We start from the raw sequence: 21,531 nt of genomic DNA on the forward strand, positions 1-21,531 counted from the left end.
CCAGGCCCCCGCAGCCTGGCAGCACCCCTGAGACTCAGGTGGGAGCCGCCGTGGGGGGGGGAGAGGTGGGTTGGCGGGAGGGGGGGGAACCTGGATCGGACTGTGCCGCTCTTCACCCTCCGCTGCGCTACGGCTACATGCCCCCGCGCCTGCGGAGTCCCGCGTCCCTCGAGCGCCTCTCCGGCTTATGAAGGAATTCAGCTTTTAATTGGCTGTGAAAAACCGTGTCTCTCGGGCGCCATGGAAATTTCGCCATGCAAATGTGTTGTCATCGTCGCAATTAAAGTGGGCTCCGGGTAAGAGTTCTATTATTATCTTGGAGCACTTTCACGGCTATTATTTCTCATGCTGGCAATATTCAGGAAGACGGCACATGCAGGTATACTCGGGGGGTCATCACCTGTACACTTAAATCGCCCCCAGGTCAGCTTCAAAGTTCTACATGGCAGTTCTGTTGCCAGGAGAGCTTATTAATGAAGATATGACAGTATTGGTACATGTATTACCATGTACCATTTTATTGTATAGCATACTGATACTATACACATGACATATTAGTGTCATGTGTATAGTATCACACAAGCATGCTTTAATGACACGTTTAAAAAGAAAAAAAAAGAAAAGAAACAAACAATGTGACAAAAATTACGAGGTTAAATGGATAGCTTGTGAAATTTATGTGGATAATAACTTAAGGCTTATATCTGTGCCAGCACAAATGTCTCAAATATCCCCAGATACGTTTTCAGCTTTGCAGCACTACTTATAAATAAAAGCCTAATGTCTAAAATATAATAAAATGTAATACAATGAAATATGAATTAGAATGCTGGGCACATTCGTAGTAAAAATGATCAGCACAATTGGTGGAAGTTATAACAATGGGAGCATTGCCATCTTTTTCTCAGGTGTACTGAGTGGAAAAAGGAGGAACCTTTTAAACAATGCATTGGATGAAACCCTCATTTTCCACAAACTGCTGGTAGAAGCTAAAAATCAGTACAGGTTGCCTTCTTCAAGTACTGCCAGGACACTGGAAAAGCTACAAGTAGCGACTCTGAGAGTAGGATAGAAAAAACCTAGACAAGAGAAAATAAAGGCAAATTCTCCATCCTGCCCTTAACTTTGCATTTAGTCCTAAAGCCACGAATATAGATGAGGCAGAAGTACTTTGACGATCTGACCAGGGAGCTTCAGAGACAAAAGAACCCGCAGCGGCCAGAGAAAACTGCAGAGTGCCGAGAATTGAGGACAAAGGCTGCAGTCGGACACGGGTCTTGTGGTGGAGGACAGGTCAAACGTGACACGAAAACCTGATATTCAACTGCTTGTGTGTCACTTCCATCTTCAGAAGATCTGAAACCGTATTCATGCTGCAACATTTCCCCTGAATGTGGCAAATGGGACCAACTGTCCTCCGCAAAGTCTATTAACACTGCACAGTTTGAGGCTGCTGAAGGATGAGAAGGATCTAGGAACGGGTATGTCTGAACATCTCCACAAGATGAGGGTCTAAAACTTGCCAAAACACATTTGCCCTTAAGTGAGCTCTGATCTATCTGGAATTAAATAGCCTAATATGGAACCCTAAGCCCTTTTTTTAAATAAGATAATAACTACCTTACAGTCTACCTTACAGTCATTGCTCAACATCCTAATTGGAGCCTGAAATGTAAGTTTTTTTGGCAAAAGTCAATAAGTAATAGACAATGGAGCCAAGGGAACACATAAACACAAAAGCACACAGATGGGCCTTAAAGTGCTCATTTACACATTTATTTACACATCGAGCCAAATCATTTCCCTGGCTTTTCTTTTTCTGCAGAAAACGTAGTTCCAGGTTTCTAGGTGCCTTGTAAATCAAGGTTAATGCATATGAGGTGTTTCGGAAAGTAAAAATTCTATAATGACATCTTAACAGTATTGTGGACCACCGGGTGCAACCATGAGAGGACCGTGAGGCGGTGCATCCAATGGGGCATTAACTGTCACAATAGGCCCGTTCTCCACAGGCCTGCCCACCTTTCACACCTTTTTACATTCACAGACCATTCACCATCCACACCACAGCAACACCGACAAATGCCTTCTCTGAACGACTGGAAGATTTAAGACCTGTTCATATCTGACAGCATGAAACTCTGGGTCCAGTGTTTTTTCAGTTTTTTTTTTTTTTTTTTTGCTGTGAGCCAGTGATAAGGAGTTTGATTTCCTGAGATAAATTATTAAACTGCAGAACTTTGACTTTGTACCTCGCTCCATTGGGGGGAAGCTGAATAAACTCTGCGTTTATGGCCGGGGCGGCAAAACAAAAGAATAACAGTCGTAAATTTCATTAAAGAGTCGTGCGTTTAGTGTCTGCTTGGTGCAGCTTTTTTTTTTTTCTTTCAATAATTTACAGCACTTACATAAATAAACCTCTTCCAATCAGCAATGAAATAAGGTTGAATGAGTGCACCATCAACACATAGACTGTCAGCAGGGTGAGGTCGGCCCTGGCAGAGCACAAAGGGACGTCTGTGGACTGATGTCTTTTCCAGAGGAAAAAGTCCTGGTGACTAACTGTGAGGTGCGCTGTAGTTTGGGTGAAGAGACCGCAAAGCGTCTGACCGTGACGTGTCAGACCACGAGGAATCTCCCCAAAACAACCAGCACCCACCCCGACGTTGGAGAGAGGGTATGGTGACACCTGGCAGACATGTGTTTTTTTTAAAATGACACCACAGCCACCTGATGCGACACGTCAGCAACCGCCACGCAGCAACAGCGTTCCCGCACCCAAAGTGCTGTCCAACTGCCAGAGAAGGCGGCAGGGGTGTCAGATTTAGGGGTCTTGGAGGAGCAGTGCAGACCCTTATAAGAATGCAGTACAAATAAGCAGCCGCTCCAAAGCACCCGTCTGGAGAAGGCAGCAGCGTAGCCAGGGTAACATCTGTATCTGTCTGGCAGTGCCAATCAGTGGAGGACGGGCCCTGAAGCCTGTAATAATAAGTAATTACACCACAGCGCGCTGATTGTGATACAGTCATCTCTCCAATCAAACCTCATGAATAAGAGATGGGAACAAAAAAACATTAAAATTAAAAGGCATTAAAAATGTATAGGGGAGAAGATTTAGTCGAGTTCGTTTCAGCCGAAACAGACTCCCTTCAATTCACACTTTTGAATCTATGCTGCCCCTATTAAAGCTCATACACTATGCATGCCTCTAATTGGTAAGGGACATTTTGTCAGCCTCGACAGGCAGTCCGCTGGCCTCTCTTTAATGAAACACTTCTGAAAAGGGAGAACTAGATATTACTAAGTCTTCCCACTCGAAAACCTCCATTTTAGAATGAATTAATAGCTATAGCACACTCAGGTTACACTCACAGCATACAGTCCAGTTGCGTAACTGGAGCCGTGTGTGTGTGTGTGTGTGTGTGTGTGGGTTTGGGCTAAAGAGTGGACTCACACACTTGCTGGCTGGTTGGCCGATCACACTAACGTTCTGCGTTAACGTTCCCAGCAACAGAACAACAGGTGCATCCACATGCCTTTTCAGCACAAGAACAAGGGAGGGGTGCGGACATAATGATGAAATAATTGGCCATCCGAGATGGATCATTCTCCCAGTCTCCGCCCGTAAATGAGATGGGGTAGTAAGAGCCCAAGAAGAGATGGAGTTAGGGTGCATCAGCCAGTCCACACCTCTCCTCAGCTCGCGGAGAGCATGGGGGTGGCGGTGACAATGGACTAGATTCATCAGTCTAAACATATGACCGAATTCTTCTTTCAGTGACGAAGCACAGCAAATGCTTATCCGCTAAACTAAGACACCTGCAAACGAGGGATTTGAACAACGATCAATGAGTGGGAATGGTTAATCAACTGCAGATGTTAAAGGCGCCGTACCTGAGAAGTCCAGGAAGCCGGGTGAGCCATCGTCATCACCCCGGCCGGTCTCTGTCAGGGTGCTGAACAGTGTGCCGATGGGGTCCAGGGGGTGCCCCACCCACCCCTCCAGGTTGGTGATTGACGTGACGCCTTTTTGAAGCAGCTCTGGGGGAAACACAGTAGGGGGAGAAACATGGTTATTTCACTATACAGAACAGGATGGGACAAAAAGCCTCCTCTTTCCCAGAGTGCACCTTTTCCATACTCCCCCCCTGTCCGTTCTGACAACATCTTCCACATTCTGCTCAAACCGGATTCCTCAGGTTTATGTCTAGGGGGTCACCTTTTCCATGAAGATCTCCGCAGCAGCCGTTGCTAAGGGGCTCAACAGCGACTAAAAATCTGACGGACTGATTAATTGGCAATGCCGTTAGCGGCATCCAATCGGAACCATTGTTCAGCGCGTAACATCGTGCAACACACCGGGAGGGTTGCGAATAACTCAAATTTAAAACCACAGTAGGAAGCACTACACTGGTACTTAACATTCATGTTCAGTGTTGGCAGTGGAAGCTTCTCATTTAAATTTGAATTATGCAGGGGCACAATACCCACAACAGGTAGTCATTTGCATTTAAATGCCTTTGACCTGCGCCTGCTGGGCACGAGTGGACATTAAGCTTCTGAACAGCATATTACTTGAAAAAACTAGTTGCAGAGATTTACAGTACAGCAGTCTGGAGAACGGCGGCTTCTGTACCTGCGGCCACGAAAAGGACCGCGAGGTAAGACGAGAGGAGAACAGAACAGAATTAAAGAATAAGACATAAAATTGGAACAGAAAAGACTGCAGCAGTTTCACATTGCAAAACACATAACACCACCACTCACTTCAAAAGCACTCTGTTGACATTTTGTGCTTTGGCCTCTGTTCAGGAAAACATTCTTGACGCCTCATCACCAGCATGAATTAGAATTACGACCTTAAACTATGACACAACTCCTCCTTCAGCAAGTTCAAGAAACGCTAACTTAAGTAGGAGAGCTATAAATTAGGGACGTAAATAATGATAAAAATGGCATAAATTAATCTGTTTCAAATGTTAAAGATTAACTGGATAATCCATAATACTAATGTTAAAATGGGCCTAAAGATTGCTGTCATCACATGCAGCTGTACGGCCTTGGTGAACACAGTTCACTTAATCAGCAACAATAAAAGTGCTTGGTACATCCTAAATACTTTTTAATGTTTTTCTGTGTTTAGTCTGATGTAAAATTTAATTTTCAGTCAAGGTAAAAAAGAGCAAATGAACAATGGCCCTATTACTCATTATGAGGTAGAAACAAAATCTTGAAAAGCTATCAGGATGCAGACTAATCTCTTTGTAATAGTATCAATCCTATGCTTGATGCTGATATATGTTCATCTGTAATTCCAACATTAATCTACAAAATGGGGGGAGGAAGAAAAAAAAAAAAAAACTTTGTTCACAGTTTTCACCTCATTTGCCCAGCAGGAAATGCTAATGATTAATCCTTTGAAGAATTGCCTCGTAAATGCATTAAATGATTAATGCGCAAATTCCCTGGAGCAGTAACAGCACAATTGTTACTGCATTTACGGGACAGAAGCACAATTTTGTCACTATAACAAAAAGCAATTAATAAAAAAGTGCACTTTCTGTCGAAATGCTACAGAGGTTCATACAAACAAAAGTAAACTAGCCAAGTTTTGCTAGCAATCAGAATTAGCATGTGAGTGCAGGGATCTCAACTGCGGGATATTACTACTACCCACATCCAAGAATGACCTACACAGCAGCACTTAGAGAGAACTGACAAAATGACATGTGTGAGGTGAATCCAATACAGATGTAAAGGGAGGAAAGTATCACACATATTGATCTGTATGCGGATTTCCAGATATTCTGTTTAGGCTGCATAACATGCAACGTAATACATATCATCTTCCCCTGTTTTACAGTCTGTCCTTGCAATTGTTAAGAGTAAATTGCTAAGAGAGCCCTCATGAGGTAAGCGGTTGATTGCTGGTATCCCTACAGCACAGGTGGAATATCATTGGTGTGGTTAAACCATGCTGTGGTTTGGCAGTGAGGGTGCTGGTGCCCTGTGTCCCTCCCCAGCGGTACGGACCTTTCTTGTGGGCCCGGAAGTGCTCCAGCTGCTTCTGCTGCTGCCTCCGCAGGGTGTTGACGATGGAGATGGCCAGCCGCAGCGCCTCCCTGGGGTAGCCGTGCGATCTCAGCGCGTCCACCCTCGCGCAGGCCGTGGGGACGTGCTCTGTCACGCAGCGGGCCGAAAACAATGGGGCATTAGCTTCCACAATAGGCCCATTCTCTGCAGGCCGCCCAAAAAAAAAAAAACCCCAGCCGCTTGTTTCCAGCAGTTCAACGGGGGTACTGTTCCCACTGGCAGAAAGCCTTTAATTTTCTTTCAAAGTCCCTACCCTGGCCAATGATTGCACCCCCTCAACCCCCACCAAGCTCGCAAGTCTTATTCCTCTTGTCTCTTTCTTAACTTTCTTTCTGTCTTTTTTTGGCTAATGCTATAGAAAACGCGGGACAAAGAGGCAAGTCAAGCAGACGTCTTTTCCGGTCCAGCCGCTTACCGTGCCACAGGGGCCATCCGCGGGAGTCAAAGAGCGAATTTTCAGTGTTGTCATGGTAACAGTAGTTGGTGTAGAGGTCGTTGCTGATAATGTGCTGCAAGTGGCTGTCCTGCCAGTGGAGATCGCATGCTTCGATGGCTCGTGTGAAGACAGTCCGGTGGGGCCTGTTGGCCAAATCTGCCGGAGAGAAGGCGGGGGGGTTGGAGGGGAGAGGGAGTTAGCAGCGCCCAGCATCTTGTCAGGCCCCTCTGCTTCTATCTTGGACTCTGAACAACAGTCCCTGAGGTCTGTCACCATACAGCTGTCAACTGAGGCCTTTTTACCCCTGGTGTACTGTTTAGGGCAGCAAATATCTACCTTTCTAATGAAAATGACACTGGACTGTAGTACATGGCAAATTTGGTAGGGTGAGAACGACTGGTAGACATAACTGTCAAAAAGCTACTCACTCTTAATTTCAACAGATTACATTTCTCTGACCCGTATCATCTTTAGATCAAGGATATAAGTCTTCCTCAGGCACGTAATTAATTTTTGTCTTTTAGTAGCTTAATTTCTTAAATTCTGAAAAAACTCGAAATGTTGTTTTAAGCGGTAATCTGCGCCGGGGCCCTCAAAGGTTGAACCGCTGAAAGCGCCAGAGCCAAACCCGAGCGCCGGACGAAAGGCTTGCTGAACACATCTACAATGACAAAGCGGCCGCATTACCCAACGAGCCTGCTCTGACACCTCATTCCGGCTGTGGAAATCTTTTGCTGAGGGAAGATTTTATTATTTAAAGCCTTCAGTCCCCAGACTCCACGCTCCAGCCCCGCCATGGAGACACCTTATAAATCTCGTGCACAGAGTTAGAACAGCTGCTTTTTCTCTGCTAGTTATTTATTAATTTTTTACAGCCGGGCTCGGGCGAAGGTATGCCTTCTCCGAACAGGGAGCCTTGATGAAACGAGACAGGTGCCTTGATTGGATAGTGTTGTCACATCACTCTCTCTCTCCCCACCCCCCGCAGCCCCCCACAGTTGTAAAGGTATGTGTGCACCGCTATTCCTTTAAATGCAGAAGGGGAAAAGGAAATTTGCAGAGTCGACTTTGCCCCATTATGCGAAATATGAAAGCGGAGCCTCAGAAATGAGCGCTTAACAGGTTTGCAATTTAGCCCAGAGTTACAACTTTTCCAACCAAGGACAAAGTGAGGGGATGGTAGCTGGAGGACCCAGGCCTGGTTATTAGAGCCATTCCATTAGTCACACAAAGGCTAATAAAGGGAGTGGGCTGGAAAGAGAGTTGATTAAAAGACTGGCTTTTCCCACACTCGGCTCACCTTGGTTAGCGTGCGCGCCCTGAGGCAAGGCGTTGGTTAAATTGGGCAGCTCGTTTCCGTGGTTACCGTCCTCCCAGGGACACACGTCCACACTGTTCCACTTCTTGAGCTGCCTCAGCCATGCGGCCTTCTGCTCTGCCTTGCAGTGAGGGTTTAAGACTATGCACATCCACAAGGCACCTGGGGAGGAAGGGAAGTGCACGCATGCGCGCACACACACACACACACACACACACACACACACACACACACACACACACACACACACAATAAATACATGGAAGAACAAAGCACGTTCAGCAAAACCAATGAGGTACTGGAAGGTTCACCGATTCTATTCATGCAATGTTTACCACAGTGGATGGCACAAACTGAAAGGCAACTTTCCCCTTTTCCGCTAAATCTCTGGAGTCTTTCGAGAAGTCCCCGGAGCAAAAGTATGTGTGGGCCTGTGTCTGAAACACCGTGCCCTCTGATGTCACAGGACTGTGTCTGTGATGCTGGCTGCCTCCCCACATTTTCCCTCATGTCTCTGCAAGCTTTCGCCTAAGCGCAAGTACCCTGCGGAACACCTGCTTGAAGCCGGACAAGGACGGGGCAATATTCGCCAAGTTGCTCCTGGGTTAATCAGTTCAGAGCAGTAAACACATGAATAAATGCTGCACTGACTTCCCTCTGAATCGAGAGCAGTGCTGAGTCCAGGATAATAAACTGCCTACTTTCAATTTAAAGTCACCACAACTCAGTGGTGGAAGGGGGAAAAAAAGCAACAAAAAACAAGCAAAACTTTGGCTTGGAACAAAGCAGGCTCTGCCTTGCCTAAGCAGAAGCAAAATGGAGATGTGGCCTTTTATCTCTCCCATTGCAAGGGCTTTTTGCTGATGCTTACAGAGAAAGGGGAATGCAGAGGACCTGAGGAAATATGCCTGGACATCTAATTAAAGGGTTAAAACCTTGGGTTGGCAGTATTTGGACAGGCAGAGAGACAGGCAACCCCATTAAGCCCCACAAAAGCTGCATTCAGTCCGTACAGCTTCATTACTTCAGACAGACAAACAAAGAAATAGGTCAGCTGACTGTTCGAATAAGCCTGGCCACCTTTAATACAGACAAACGACCTCATACAGTACCTTTCAATTGGTTTATTACCCGTCAAATGCGAGGCCAGCCGGCCTTAACATCCAATGTTATTCCCCTTTTTGTTGGAAGTAATGGTAAACATGCAAATCCGCTAACGGAAAGAGGAACAGAGCAGCGAATGAAATCTTTTTGTTTCGCATCAGTGCATTTTTCCCCCCTTCTTATTTAGGGACAGACAAAACAAAGGTTTGTTTTATCCTTTTTCTCAAGAATTGAGAGGCTTTCAAAGTCGTTCTGCCCCCGCCCAAAACATCTGTAAGGAAAATAAATAACTGCGTCCACGGAGAGGGTCCATCCGTCTGTCAAAGTAAGACCGTGTCTGGATCAAACTCTGACACGTCTGTCTTTGAGCAGGCAAGCAAAGTGACTTTGTCCCTGTCACAATCCAACAGCAACATGACAAAATGCCCATTTATAGCAAGCCCTAGCTCTGCTCTAGCTGCACTCTAAGAAAAAGCACAGAAAAAGGGCCCTCCTGGTTGGGGACGCTCCTCCGTGTCGCGTCTGACTCCATACTGAGGACGAGTGGGAGAAAGCGTTAGGATACTGCACATCCTGGCATGCCAATGAGATGGAAAGAGAGAACGACCTCCCGTGACACCGGGGACAGAATTTCAGGCCGATATGTAAATCTCACCTTGGCAGATAAATGGGAAATAAGACAGCGTATTCACGGCAGGTGGAGATTAACACCGTCCACAGATGAAGGTAAATTCATTTAAAGGAGAGAGAGAAATCGCAAGGCTCTCCACAGGAGGGTTTTGGGGTTGCGGGTAGGGCGGCAGCTATAACCTACTTTAAACTAGTTTCATATTTTTGTGGAAGGGGCAGTGAGTGAGCATGTTCACAGCTTAATGGCAGATGTATCGCACTCCACTTACAGTCCATCGAGTGTTGAAGTATTTAGTATTCGTGTTTTCTCATGAAAAGGGATCCCAGTAAAAAGGCAACATCTGCCCAGTACCACAGAACACACATAAAACTGACTCCATATGGAGGGCTAGTCACTTTCTTGGAACACGGGGCCTTCTGGAACCCGAAGAACCACCTGACTGGGACAAGTCTCTCCCCCTAATCCGGTCGCCTCCCAGACTGCACCACGGACAGCTCAGAGGTTCAATTCGGCTTTAATTCATTCTATTTACTGCATTAAAGTGTGATGTATGGGTCCTGACGCGAGCGCGGCGCTGTATGTATTGTGTATGATGGTTTAATCACTCCCAGAGCGGTTCACATGGGCTGCCTGATTACTGACTGAGATTACCTGCAGCGTCCGAGGGCCTGGTGCAGGAGGAGAGTGAAGGGGGAGAGAGGGAGATAGAGAGAGAGAGGAAGAGAGAGAGGTGTAGAGAAGAGAGGGGGAGAAAGAGAGAGCCAGCGAGTGAGTGGGGTGGGGTGGGGGGGGTAAAAAGGGAGTAGGGAGAGGTAGAGAGAGGGAGGGAGGGAGAGGTAAATAGACAGAAAAGGAGAGAGGGGGAGAGGGAGGCTTCAGCCCCTGTGTCTTTGTTTAGGGAACATCAAGGACAGACAGAAGCGAGAGGGAGGTGGAAGAGCTGCATCCTTAAAGAGATTAGGCAGCGTGATATTGCGCTTGAAGCCCAGCCTTGATGCTTTGGACGTGACATTATAAAAAATAAGCAAAAAAAAAGAAATCAAAAGAATAAATAAATAAAACGACCATGGAAATGCACTGGCGAGCAATCACCAGAAACAGAGGACGAAACAACAACATAACAAAAGACATCAACAAAACATGGGGGGGGGGGGGGGGGGACCCAAAGAAGCAAACAACGGAAGACAGAGGAGGAGGAAGAAACGGCTGTTGCCACGATAACAGTCTAGACTGAATCCAACTGTCTCCTGATTACAAGCAAACACTCAATAATCCATACAAAGCCTGCTGCCTAACTTCTCTGCTTATCCCATGCATTGGGCATGCAGAACACGACGGGCGACAGAGGCTGTAATTCATCATAATGAGATAAAGAGAGGTCCATAAGGGGGGAAGGGGGGTGTACCAAAAACCCCCAATCATATTAATAAAAACAAGCGACAAACAAGCAAACTGATTCCTTCCTGGTTTTCCATTGGTCGGCCAGGAGGGTGAGTCACTCCGCATGGGTTTGTGCGTTTCTTTGCCTCATTGCTAAAGCCTTCTTTCCAGACAACGGTGGGATTAGCGCAGACCAGCGTAATTATGTCAGTGCACAAGACAGCCTATTTTTCCCCGCCTTCTACCACCCCCCCCCCCACCACCATAACACAACCTTGACTTACGCCACTACAAATCAATTAAAACAATATTGGGTATCATATAACATCTTAATCTCACACACGCAACACACACACACACATACACACGCGCACACCCCTCCCCCACCATCTCCACTATCCTTCACAAGCCTAATTTATACCTTCTGTCCCATCTCATTCAGTCTGTCAGCACTCTCACACCCTGACCTAAAAGCAAGGAGCCACGCTGTCACAGCAAGACACCAAACCTTCTCACTAAGCCCCCACCCAACCCCCTCTACACACACACACACACACACACACACACACACACACCCCAATATTTCCCCCGCAACAAAAGGTGTCCACAGACACAATCAGTCTCTGAAGAGCGTGCCGCTCGCCGCAGGTACGCCTCAAAAGGCCGGATCTGCGTGGCGAACCAGCACGTCTGACACAAACACTCCTTTGTTCCCGCACAAAGGGGCAATTTTGCCGCGGTGGGAGGGGCCTCTATCTTGGACTGTGCTGCATAAATCTGTTACTGTAATCTCGGCGCACTGACAAGCCGATGGGGCCCCTGTCGCTCTTCCGCGCGGGCGTGTGTTCGCTCGCTTGCTCGTCCCCCACACCCCCCCACCCCCCAGCCCCGGATCCTTCTACCTGACCGCTCGCATCAGATTAAGCAGGCGGGATTTAATAGGACGGTTTTCAGCATTATCGAGCTGTCGCAGGGAAGGGGCGAGGCTTTCATGAGATTGGCCGCTCCAATTATGGCAGGCTTTCGTGGCTGACAGGCCTAATGATTCATTCGGGGAGGTGCACAGCTTGGGGGGGGGAGCAGAGGGCCGGAGCTGCACCGCCATTTCCCCGTTCCCCTGTCTGGACGGGGCCGCCTGCTCCTCCCTCCCGTGACAGCCAAACCTCTCCCGGAGGTAAAACGGCTACCCGGGATGCTTCGTGTGCGTGTGTTCACGCTGCAATACCGTGAGCCACGGCTCGTAAGATGTTGTTTGGCTGTGCCACGGTTTGCAGAAAACCAAAAACCCACGTGCACCCAAGGAGGTTTCAAGGTTCCAGGCATCGATCTGTGGTGAAGGACAGATGCACAACCTGCAGGTTAATCTGAGGGCGGCAATTATGGGTCTAAACGCTGCTCTGCTGGAACACACAAGTCAATCCTTCCTCACCGTTCCTGAACATCAGCATCTATGATGACAACGAAACCGATACAAGTGCCCCCGAGCTATCCTGATGTGGTAAAGAGGAAAAAAAACAGCAACGGCTAGGCTTCTCACTGCTCCCTGCACTCCATTCACCTCCGAGTCAAGGACCAATTAACCGGGGGGGGGGGGGGGGGGGGGGGTTATATTTGGCCTCCAATCTTAGAGCTTCCAAATGCTTTGTGGCCTAAATAAATAAGTAGGAAATGGCTATTGTGAACAACGCAGGCCCAACAGAAGTCTACCCCCTTGCTTATGCGCTACCGTAAACACTGGACGGAGTCCTCTGGTGCATGCGGGCCATTTATGGTGAGCAAATGGATTGCTTCGGTGCGAACCGCCTGTGCCTCCTGCCATACTCCTCCTTAAGTCACCTTATCTAGGGCCGCGGAGGTCCCCTTCAGCCCTGGGGAGGGCCGCCGACCCGGTCCAATCTTGCACGCCACCCGGCTTATGTATTCCCACCCTGGAGTGCGGCTCTTCTCTAAGGTCCCCCCCCCCCCCCCCCCCGTGTGGCCGGGCGAGGGCTTTGCGCTCAAAGCAGGGCCCGGCATTCCTTTTACATGGTACTCCTGCCCGCAAAACAGGATTTGGACACAGCCGGCTGCTGCTGCGCTCTCAGTAGGTGGTTTACATCTCTCACGCTTGCTTAACCGTTTTCACAGCTCTCCGCCGGCTGTCGCCGCCGTTTGGGCGCACCCCGGGTTTCCCTCTAACACGGGACCCCTTCTTTAAAGTCGCCACGGCGCGATAAAACCCGAGGCTGTGCCGCGTGTTACCAACAAGGTTTAGATAACAGTAAAGGGGTTTGCGACAGCTTGGCACCGCACGTGTTAAAGAGGAACCTTTCAACAACCGGCGAATGAGAACGTGGCAGATCAGACACCAGGCCCCAAGTTCCCTCTTCTTTAACTCGAAACCGGAGGGCCTGCGTTTGTCTCGCTTCAGGGGGAGCTGGTGAGATTACTCAGTCACCAATATGCTACAATCAGACATTAAACGCAGTCTGTAAGGGTTTTACTTTAATCCAACGCATTTCCAGCCTAATAAAAAAAATGCTTAAAAATAGCATTGCATTAGCATTTCTATGAGCACTCAAAGGGTTTCTCCCTTTGTTCACGGAGGGGGTGGACTTAGCCCCCCTGCAGAGGCCAGTTGTTAAACAGATGACTCTCTCTGTGACTCAAATAGACACTTTTTTTCCCTCCTACAGTCATTTTAACCAGCCACCTTGCCACCCCTGCAGCTGCGTGACCGGCTCGGCCTCCGTTCCCCCCTCCGAGGTATCAGGTTTCCTGCTGCGTCTCAATAGGAGAAGGCACGGTACCTGTTACACATTAATTGGCAACTCCCAACATAAACAGATTAGCTCGTCCCCCCAGCAAATTCCAGACATACTGGGAGGGTTCATCGGAAGGCAACAGTGATCCGCTGCAGAGTCTTCCTCCCCCCACCCCAATACACCCCCCCCCCCCAAAAAATCAGGGGCCCGGCGTGATCGTCGCGTCCACTTCCCAAATTCGTTCCTTCAATTACGCTGAGAGCCTGCATTGCAGAAGGCATTGCTTAAGTTTTAATGAAAGGATCATTACTCAACCAGCTCGCCGAGGGACCCGGGCTTATGTTATTGTGCCGGCTGAGGAATGCCAAGGCAAAATTGACAAAACATCCCGGGCTTTGAACATTGGCAGGCAGCGCGCTGTGGCAAGCCAGTTGCTATTAAACTGATTATGCATCATTCTTGTTTTGCTTCGGGGTGGAAGAGGAGCTGAGAATGAAGGGAAGGCGGGGGGTGGGGGGTTTTAAAAAAAAAAAAAGAGGGAAAAAAAAACGTATCTGAAATCCGCACCTATTACCTCGCTCTTACTTAGCATGCGATTCATAATGGGATTTGTATTCTGGTAATATCCTTTGTAGGATTGTTGAAGGTTGTTTTGCGTACGGAGGCTGCATTCAAACAGGGGAGCGGCAGTCGTCCTCTCGACAGTTTGCGCGCTACTCATGATGAATATACATTTAAGCAGACTGGAAATATGCAACATTGATCAAGGCCAAAACTGGGCGGCTGGTCGATTTTTAAAAACACACCCTAAATAGTAATACGTAGAAGCACAAGCAAGATTAATAAGAAGCCCTCACCATAAGGTAGTGACCACTGCGCTGCTGGCCTCTCCCCTGTCTGGCTTAGGCTAGTGAGACCGCCTGACGCAAATAAGCAACTTTGCTGTGAAATAATTGCTTTTGTGCAGGAATGCTGGTGTGCCCCATGCGCCACAGTTCAAACGTATGCGTAAGATTCGGAAGAGCTGGCAGAATGTAACACATAGCAAACCGCTGCAGATCTAATGATGTGGATACTGTGGCCCCAGTGCACTGGGTTTTAGGGGGTGGTGGGAGGGGTACCTTGGGGAGTTGTGCAGGACCAGTGGGGTGGGGGTGGGGGGTGTGACATGGCTTTGGATCTCTGGGGGGATCAAGCAGGACTGGGGCACTCACCTAGCTCGTCCCAAAGCTGCCTGTACTTGTCGGTCATGGTGGTGCCCTGCTGCCTCCACAGGGAGAGTCGGGGGTCGGCCATGAACTGCTCTGTGATCAGCGTCAGCATGCGCGCCCCGTTCGAGTCCCGCATCTTCAGCATTTCCCGGACCTGGGAGGGGGGGGAGAACGGAGGGGTTAAGGGGGGGCCCGGGTCCCAGCGGGGGATCTGAACCCAGAGAGCCATGTCAATGCTCCCAACAGTTCTTTCCAGCCATAAATATGTGAGAAATGATGCAATGGGTTATGGAACTGGACGTAAACCAGTACAGTCATAAGTTTGAGTCAAATCATTTTTTGGGGGAGTAGGGGGGGGGTTGCAGAGTACTGCTGCTACACTCTCGAATACAGCTCCTGCATTGAATTGCTTAAGAAAGATAAAATGTGAGCTATGTTAACTGAGGACTGCGGTATTCGCAACCAGCAGTATTGTGTAATGGTTGAGACTTGTCACCAGGATGTTGCAGGTTCCTGCATGTTGGGTCATTGAGCAAAGGTGCACAACCTGAATTTCTTCAATAAATGCCCAGCCTCTGAGATGTGTACTACATAAGATATGCAGGTCTCCTGTATAAGGCTGTCTGCGAAATAAATACATTTAATTCACAGAGGGCCTGGTTGAGGATGTCTTCCATGTAAAAAAAACACTCTACACAATAATGAATGTGGCTCCTAATCCCAAACTTCCTCCAGCGCTCAATCCTGAATACACCCCGGAATAAACAAGCATGACTTTCCAAGCTACTGCAGCTAAAAGCATCAGAAAAAAATGACTGCACCAGGCATAAAAATGAACATCCAGAAATACAGAGATAATGAGTAAAACAAATGCTCCCATCATTAAAAAAATAGGTCATATTGTGACAAGACCCAATATTCTAATACTGTAACTAAAGAGGTAACCTCCGGACGGTTACCTCAACACCTTCTTTCCTTTTTTTTAAACCAACACATGATATGCATTATATGTAACAAAACCACTTGAGGTGATTTTTTAGCAGTGAAGCCTGTTAAAATATACTCCAAGATATTCTCATTACCAAACAAAATAAAATGACTATTAAAAGGGTGGAAATTTGAGAATCTAAAACCCAGGGAGACAGTTTTATTAGACGTGCCAAGAACTGATAAATCAGCCCTGTAAACGAAAACCTTTCCTCAGGGTTCCTTTTTAAATACGTATTGACTTTTCCCCCAGAAAACCTCAAATTAATTTCAAACTCTAATTAGATATAAAGATAAATGATTCTTGTAACTCAAAGAACTAGTCGGTTTTCAGAAAATGGGCCTGGTAGCCCTGTAAAAAAGTAGGAAAGAGGAATGAAGGTAAGTTTAAATGGAGAGAGCAGTGAGCTGGAGGACCTGTGTGCTCTGCCAGAGAAGGTGGGGCCTCAGGCCGGGGCCTACCTTGGCGAAGAGGAGGTTGAGCTGCTTTCCGGATCCGTGGTAGCCGCCTTGCGACAGGAAGAGCTTCACCTGCTCCTGGACCTGCTCCTCGTCCAGGTGCCAACAGTTCTCATCATCTATGCTGGCTCCGGCTGTGGGGTCCGGGGCCCCTGGGAACACAGCGGACATGTACCCCCTTACTAACAACCCGACTCCCTCAGAGAGCAAGCACATGAGAGCAAAGGCTAAGGCGATTCATAAAAAGAATGGGAAAGTGAGGTGTGCAAGCAGCCCAAAGCTGCAGGACTCTGCTCCTGGTCCTGGATGTCCGTGGCCCTAAGGGTCTGAGAGATGCCTTTCAACAGCGACTGTTCAAATCAACGTCTCTAATTAAACATTTAAAATCTGATCTGGATCAAAGTCCAGATAACCTCTGTTCCTCTGGGGGACAAACTCAGGTAAGTGGGCCTTGCTACAACAGCTAGACCTTAAATTCAGCTAAGAGAGCAGACAATTTTAAATCATGTTTTTGATGGAATTAATGCACTGATAAACAACACCAAACACATACTGGCACTTGTTGATGTGATATTTTTATGGTTTATGGTTTACAGCAAACCTTCATGGGTTTATAATTCCCAGGTATTTACTCATGAGTAAACGCTGAACGGCTCACTTAAAAGATATTTGATCCCTTAAAAGATACTTGATCACGGAAATTAAATGCAGTATAACCATTAGCCATATTTTCTGTATTAGTATGTGTTTATGGTTTGAAATCGCACACAGATTGAAATGCAGATTACACATTTTCTTACACATTTTCCAAAACTTATAAATCATTGCCACGCCAATTAGCTGTAATGAATGATGAGGGCTTGCATCAGAAAACCTCATGCTTTATGTCTGCTTTTAGTTTCCACAGTGTATAATAAAAATTCATACACCATTGGCACACTACAGAAACAAACCCCTGTCACAACTGCATTTTCTTTTTTCTGTTATTTAAGCATGCCAATCATTTTACATGCTTGAAGATGACTGTAAAACATTGTAATGGTATTGATTTATGTATCAGTAACTCCAGGAGGACCACTGTCCTTTAAAGACAGGTGGAGAAATCCAGAAATTAACAAATGTAAACATGTTGAATACAACAACACAGTGAAATGTGAAAAAATACATTGAATGATACGCCCTCAGTAACATCTCTGATTTCCCTTACCCTGACAAAGGGGAACATAATATCCTTGTTGTGTTGTTGTAAGATAGACGAAATCAGAGAAAACAATTGTTTGTTTTGAGACTGACGTCACTTTTCCCTGAGTGGGAAACACAGAGCCTGTAGGCAATGGCAATTCTGTGGTATCCGGCTGTGGGCACATGCTCAACGTTGAATCTTTTTATGTTTGCAGGTGGCTGCAGACCTTTGCAGCCAAGGTCAGAAAAGCACAGAAAAAAATAACCAATTAATGACAATGCATGAAGTATCTCAGAATATCATTCACAACTTTGAAGCGAGAAAGCAAAGAGAGAGGGATTCACATAATATTCTTGGTATTTTAATCCTGCCAGCTTGTTAGACCAGTAATTTAAAGATAATTAAGTAAATGAAGAATATTTATGTTCTATTTCAGTTCTGAGGTGGTTTCTCCCTATAGAAGCAGGTGATACATTTATAATAGGCCTTATGGGTTGTTGAAGGAGGACCCTGTTCTTAAAGCCATCCTTCCCACAGCTGCAAAGCCCTTAAAATAATTTTGGTTAAGGGAGGAGTTCTTAGTTGGCACTAAATTATAGAGGTTGATAATGGTATTACAGCTACTTAATTTGAATTTAGCAGTTAAATTTAAGTGATCTGCTCTCTGCTGTATTAGATCCCATTTTTCAGCCATTTCATGGTTCACAAAACCATTGTGTGTAGCTAAATTACCTGAAGTTTGTGGCCCAAAGATTTTTTTTAGCTTTTTTTCCCTTTTCAGATTCATTGTTGAATTTTCCCACACTTTAAAGAGATCGTGAAGAGTCGACAAAAAACACTCATGAAACCAAGTCAAAAATGCCAGGATGTGAAGGACCTGCCAACATTTCAGCCTCCTCTTCAGATGGCACGCTACAGTTGAAACAGTTCCTTGTTTTCTGGGCCATTTCTGGATAACATCTTGTTTAAAGGTGTCACAAGGTTTTTCAAGAACAATTTGCTTTTGTTCCCGAAATACCGAACGTTTCAAGTTTTTGTTTTTATTAAAGAACACCTGCGAGGGAGAAAAGCCTTGAAGCCAACATTCCAGCTCTGACCATTTTCATCTCTCTGGCTCTGTATATTCCCTCTCGCCCTCCTCCTCCCCCCAAAAAAACAGAATTGAAAAAGTATTTGAAAAAAAAAAGAAAAAAGGCAACCTAACGGATGACATTGCTAGTAGCGATCCACAAAGCTTTTTCTTTAGACTTTCAACAAACTTTTCTAACAGAACCCCAATACACTTCCTCTCTCTCTCTCTCTCTCTCTCGCTCTCTCACAAACATCCCACTGAGGGGTCGGGCTGCTAGCAAAAACATGAATCCAGCCTTTGGCATCTCCCACACCACGGAAGAATCAAGGTGGCTGAGCACACCACAATGACATACAAGACAACATGGAGCAATGCTTATTTTTGGGAATACAGTAAAGCATTGCATTTAGTCTGTCATTTCTAAGCACATGCCAGTCAGTTTTACTATCACTGCATACAGAACATCGTAACCTTTGAAAAATACCTGTGCCAGAGTTACATGTCAATATTTAGCAGATGCTTTCAGCCAGAATGACTTACAAAGCAGGAGCCACAAGTCAACTGTCCTTTTCTGCAGTAGAACCGTTTTTGATGACAATGAGCATTTGCTGACTGAAAGCACCATGTGCACCATGGACGGGCACGTACCCGTCTACTCCACAAAACCATAAATTTGTGGAACCGTAGAGAGGATTATTAACTGCCAGCAGGGCCGATTACAAAGAGTGTCTTCCAAGATACTAACCCAGCCAATGGAAGGAACCTTTCAAAATACCAAAAATGAAACGGCTCCTCTGAAAGTTTTTAAAGATTTTTCAGGTGACAGTGCTTGACAAAGTGCAGGAACACAAACGAGTTTTGGATGGCAGCTGCAGCAGTCTCTGGGGCGATGAGCAGCGCCCCAAGTGGAGCCCTGGCATCCTACGCGCAGAGGCATCGTGCTCTCTGTGAGACGGCTCCAGGGCCGGCGCTGGTGTCCTGCTCTTTCTCCAAGTGTCCTCAGAGTGCCTCTGAGGGCCAGGGTACAGCTGAGGACACATGACCCCGCTGGAACCTTGCTGTCACTTCCCTGTGTATAGCCAGGAAATGCCCATAGCCAAAAATCAAGCCTCTCAACAGACTAAAAACAACAACAACAAAAAAAAAAAGCACAAAGTGGTAAAACTCAATTTTAGAACTATGATGGTGTTGTAATCACACGTACTCCAGTGTGCGTGCACACACCCACACTAATGCACAGTGCATGTAGTTACAGGACCAAGTGAATTAAGTCCTGCACGTATAGGAGAGACCTCAGATGCACCGTCGCCTGGGTGTAGGCTGTAACGATCATCAGGCAAATGCCCTGCCCCGATTAAGCAGTCGGCACGTGTTCCTTTGCAACGTGGGTAAGAACGATCCAGGCTGACCCTAATGGAGTCGGCAGCAGGCCCACTTCTCTGCCGCCTATCCTCGATCAATGGTTTACGAGTAATCTACGCTTACGGATTTAAACACAGCTAATTCCCCTCTTAAAAGGAGGGCCTGCTTCTCCAGAGCCACCCTCTGCTAGAACGCCCCCCCCGCTCCCCTCCCTTACCCTGCAATACCGCGTCCGCCCGGACTTCTTACCGTGCACTTGATTGATCTCCGAATTCTGGGAGAGGATCTCGTCGGCCAGTTTCTGGGCAGTGGGCAAGACCTCTGTGTGGTGCACTGTGATTAAATACTGTACAAATTTCTGCAATTGGTCTCTGTTCATCTGAAAGAGGGTCTCTGAAATGGGGAGGTGCAGCTTGACCTGGTCCGGCTTGCGGATGCGGTACAGGGAGAGCGCCACCACGTGGGCGCAGTAAAAGATGTCCTTGTTGCCGCAGCCGCAGGTGACGGAGGTGATCTTGCAGCGGTCGAAGCTGATGGCGACGTTGCAGACGATCTCGGGCTCCGACGGCGTGGCGGGCTCCGTCACGGTGCCGCTGAGGTGAAATCCTGCGAAAAAAAGAGAAAGGAGGGGGAGGGAATACAGGGATTAGCGCCTGAGAGGGACAGGGTGGGCGGGGCTGCCCGCCAATTCACTCGTGTCGCTACAAAGAGTCGTTAATAATGCAGCCGCTCATTTAAATAGCGTTTGATCTTCCTGTGCAGTAGAGCCAGGAGAGGCAGAAAATTGTGCATTTATTAAGGGCCATATGAAAGAGGTGATACCGGTGAGATATGCATTTTTTTTTGCTGCTTTTATGACACTCCGAGGGCCAGTAATGGCAGAGGAGAGGCTATGGCCTGACTGTAACCTGCTTTCCTGCTGCACCAATACAGACATGTCAATGGAGTCATGACCCTACAAACATGGCTGCATCAGAATGGAAAAGCACAACAGGCATCGCTGGGAAAAAAAAAAAGCACAGCAAACGCTGATGGCTGAAGAGCAATGTTTTTTGTTGCCCCTGTGATATATGAGTCTTGTGGCAACTAGATATTCAGAGGCCCTTCAGCTTCTGTGACTGATGATTCAAGCCAAGATGTACTGCGGTAAACAAGAATAACGATAATGGCATACTAAACAGCCATTTAACTACTGGTGTAAGACGTGCTATCTTTTCCCTTTAAACTACTGCCACTGCTACGCCTTTTTGCGGCACTTCATTAATCGCGTGTGGAAATATAATTCAAATGAGAATCTTTCAAAATAAAGAATGGATTAAATGGAACTTTTTCGATGCGCCCGTACGTTGAAATACTTCCTTGCTGTGCAGAATGACTGTAAGATCTGCGCATATGCTTAATTTGAAACAGACATTAGCTGGTATTCCACACTTTCAATAGGATAAACAGAGGATATAAATAGCTTAACCCTGCGTGGCCTTTCTCTGAAATCTCCTTGGCAACTCTGGGAAAAGTGCAGTTACAGAAACATTAAAAATACATACATTAAGC

General features: G+C 46.8%; 1 protein-coding gene across 1 annotated transcript in view; it reads right to left on the reverse strand.

The window, feature by feature from the left end:
* zswim6 (zinc finger, SWIM-type containing 6) overlaps positions 1 to 21,531 on the reverse strand; it is a 73,345-nt gene that overhangs the window by 13,562 nt on the left and 38,252 nt on the right. The window contains exons 2-8 of the mRNA XM_036528219.1: positions 20,230 to 20,586; positions 16,367 to 16,515; positions 14,921 to 15,071; positions 7,830 to 8,009; positions 6,509 to 6,685; positions 6,034 to 6,180; positions 3,895 to 4,041 (exon numbers count right to left, since the gene is read on the reverse strand). Coding sequence (XP_036384112.1) covers positions 3,895 to 4,041; positions 6,034 to 6,180; positions 6,509 to 6,685; positions 7,830 to 8,009; positions 14,921 to 15,071; positions 16,367 to 16,515; positions 20,230 to 20,586 — 1,308 coding nt within the window. The remainder of the gene's footprint in view (positions 1 to 3,894; positions 4,042 to 6,033; positions 6,181 to 6,508; positions 6,686 to 7,829; positions 8,010 to 14,920; positions 15,072 to 16,366; positions 16,516 to 20,229; positions 20,587 to 21,531) is intronic.

The sequence above is a fragment of the Megalops cyprinoides genome, chromosome 5 (assembly GCF_013368585.1).
Source record: "Megalops cyprinoides isolate fMegCyp1 chromosome 5, fMegCyp1.pri, whole genome shotgun sequence".
In the NCBI taxonomy this organism is placed as follows: domain Eukaryota; kingdom Metazoa; phylum Chordata; class Actinopteri; order Elopiformes; family Megalopidae; genus Megalops; species Megalops cyprinoides.